We start from the raw sequence: 1,191 nt of genomic DNA, 5'->3' as shown, positions 1-1,191 counted from the left end.
CAATCTGGATCTTTCTAATCCAGATATACACCAGGGTAATAAACTAGCTTGGTCTGCTCACGGAAAAGCCAAACATTGCTGTGCAACTCCAGTCAGGTAATAAAGGAAGAAGGAGAAAGTTCATCATTTAGGCCTGACTAGCCATTTCCAACCAAGTCAGTGAATGGAGCGGAATCTAGATTCCCTATATAACAATTTCAGTTTCTTCGTTTACAAAATATGAATTGGAGCAGAAATGTAACAAAGGCATTTGATGCTTAAGAGGAGCTATGACATCACCTTGTACTCAGTATTTTAAAAATATTTCAACAGAGCTTCCTTTCCAACCAGGGCCCAGCAGAATGGCTCCCGCGAAGAAGGGTGACGAGAAGAAGGGCCGTTCTGCCATCAACGAAGTAGTGACCAGAGAATACACCATCAACATTCACAAGCGCATCCATGGAGTGGGTTTCAAGAAGCGTGCCCCTCTGGGCGCCTGGGTGGCTCAGTTGGTTAAGTGACTGCCTTCGGCTCAGGTCATGATCCTGGAGTCCCGGGATCGAGTCCCACATCGGGCTCCCTGCTCAGCGGGGAGTCTGCTTCTCCCTCTGACCCTCTTCCCTCTCGTGCTCTCTGTCTCTCATTCTCTCTCTCTCAAATAAATAAATAAAATCTTAAAAAAAAAAAAAAGAAGCGTGCCCCTCGGGCACTCAAAGCCATCCGGAAATTTGCCATGAAGGAGATGGGAACTCCAGATGTGTGCATTGACACCAGGCTCAACAAAGCTGTCTGGGCCAAAGGAATAAGGAATGTTCCATACCGTATCCATGTGCGGTTGTCCAGAAAACGTAATGAGGATGAAGATTCACCAAACCAGTTCTACACACTGGTTACCTATGTACCTGTCACCACTTTCAAAAATCTACAGACAGTTAATGTGGATGAGAACTAATCGCTGATTGTCAAATAAAGGTATAAAACTGCAAAAAAAAAAAAATTTCAACAGAGACATTTGATTTTTATACAAAAGTAATTTTACAATATTTTCTAACATTAATAAATTTGTTTTGAAAATAATTAGTAAATATATCATTTTATTTCAATACATTAGGAGATACATCCAGGTGCAAATACTCCTTCGTATAGATGACTTGCTCTGTGTGATTTGAAGTATGTCCTAAAATTCACATGTGCCTAATATCTCCCCACTTG

The 1,191-nt window shown here is 41.6% G+C and overlaps 1 protein-coding gene across 1 annotated transcript; it reads left to right on the top strand.

Annotated features, from left to right (window-relative positions):
• Positions 1-320: 320 nt before the first annotated feature.
• LOC113911661 (60S ribosomal protein L31-like) lies at positions 321-958 on the top strand. Its single transcript, XM_027574454.2, has 2 exons — positions 321-461; positions 674-958. The coding sequence occupies exons 1-2, from the start codon at positions 342-344 to the stop codon at positions 929-931; spliced, it is 378 nt and encodes a 125-aa protein (XP_027430255.1). The 5' UTR covers positions 321-341; the 3' UTR covers positions 932-958.
• The last annotated feature ends 233 nt before the right edge of the window (positions 959-1,191 follow it).

This window comes from Zalophus californianus, chromosome 12, assembly GCF_009762305.2.
Source record: "Zalophus californianus isolate mZalCal1 chromosome 12, mZalCal1.pri.v2, whole genome shotgun sequence".
Taxonomy (NCBI): Eukaryota; Metazoa; Chordata; class Mammalia; order Carnivora; family Otariidae; genus Zalophus; species Zalophus californianus.
Note: the sequence above shows the minus strand (reverse complement) of the source record. Positions and strands in the feature narration are given on the sequence as shown.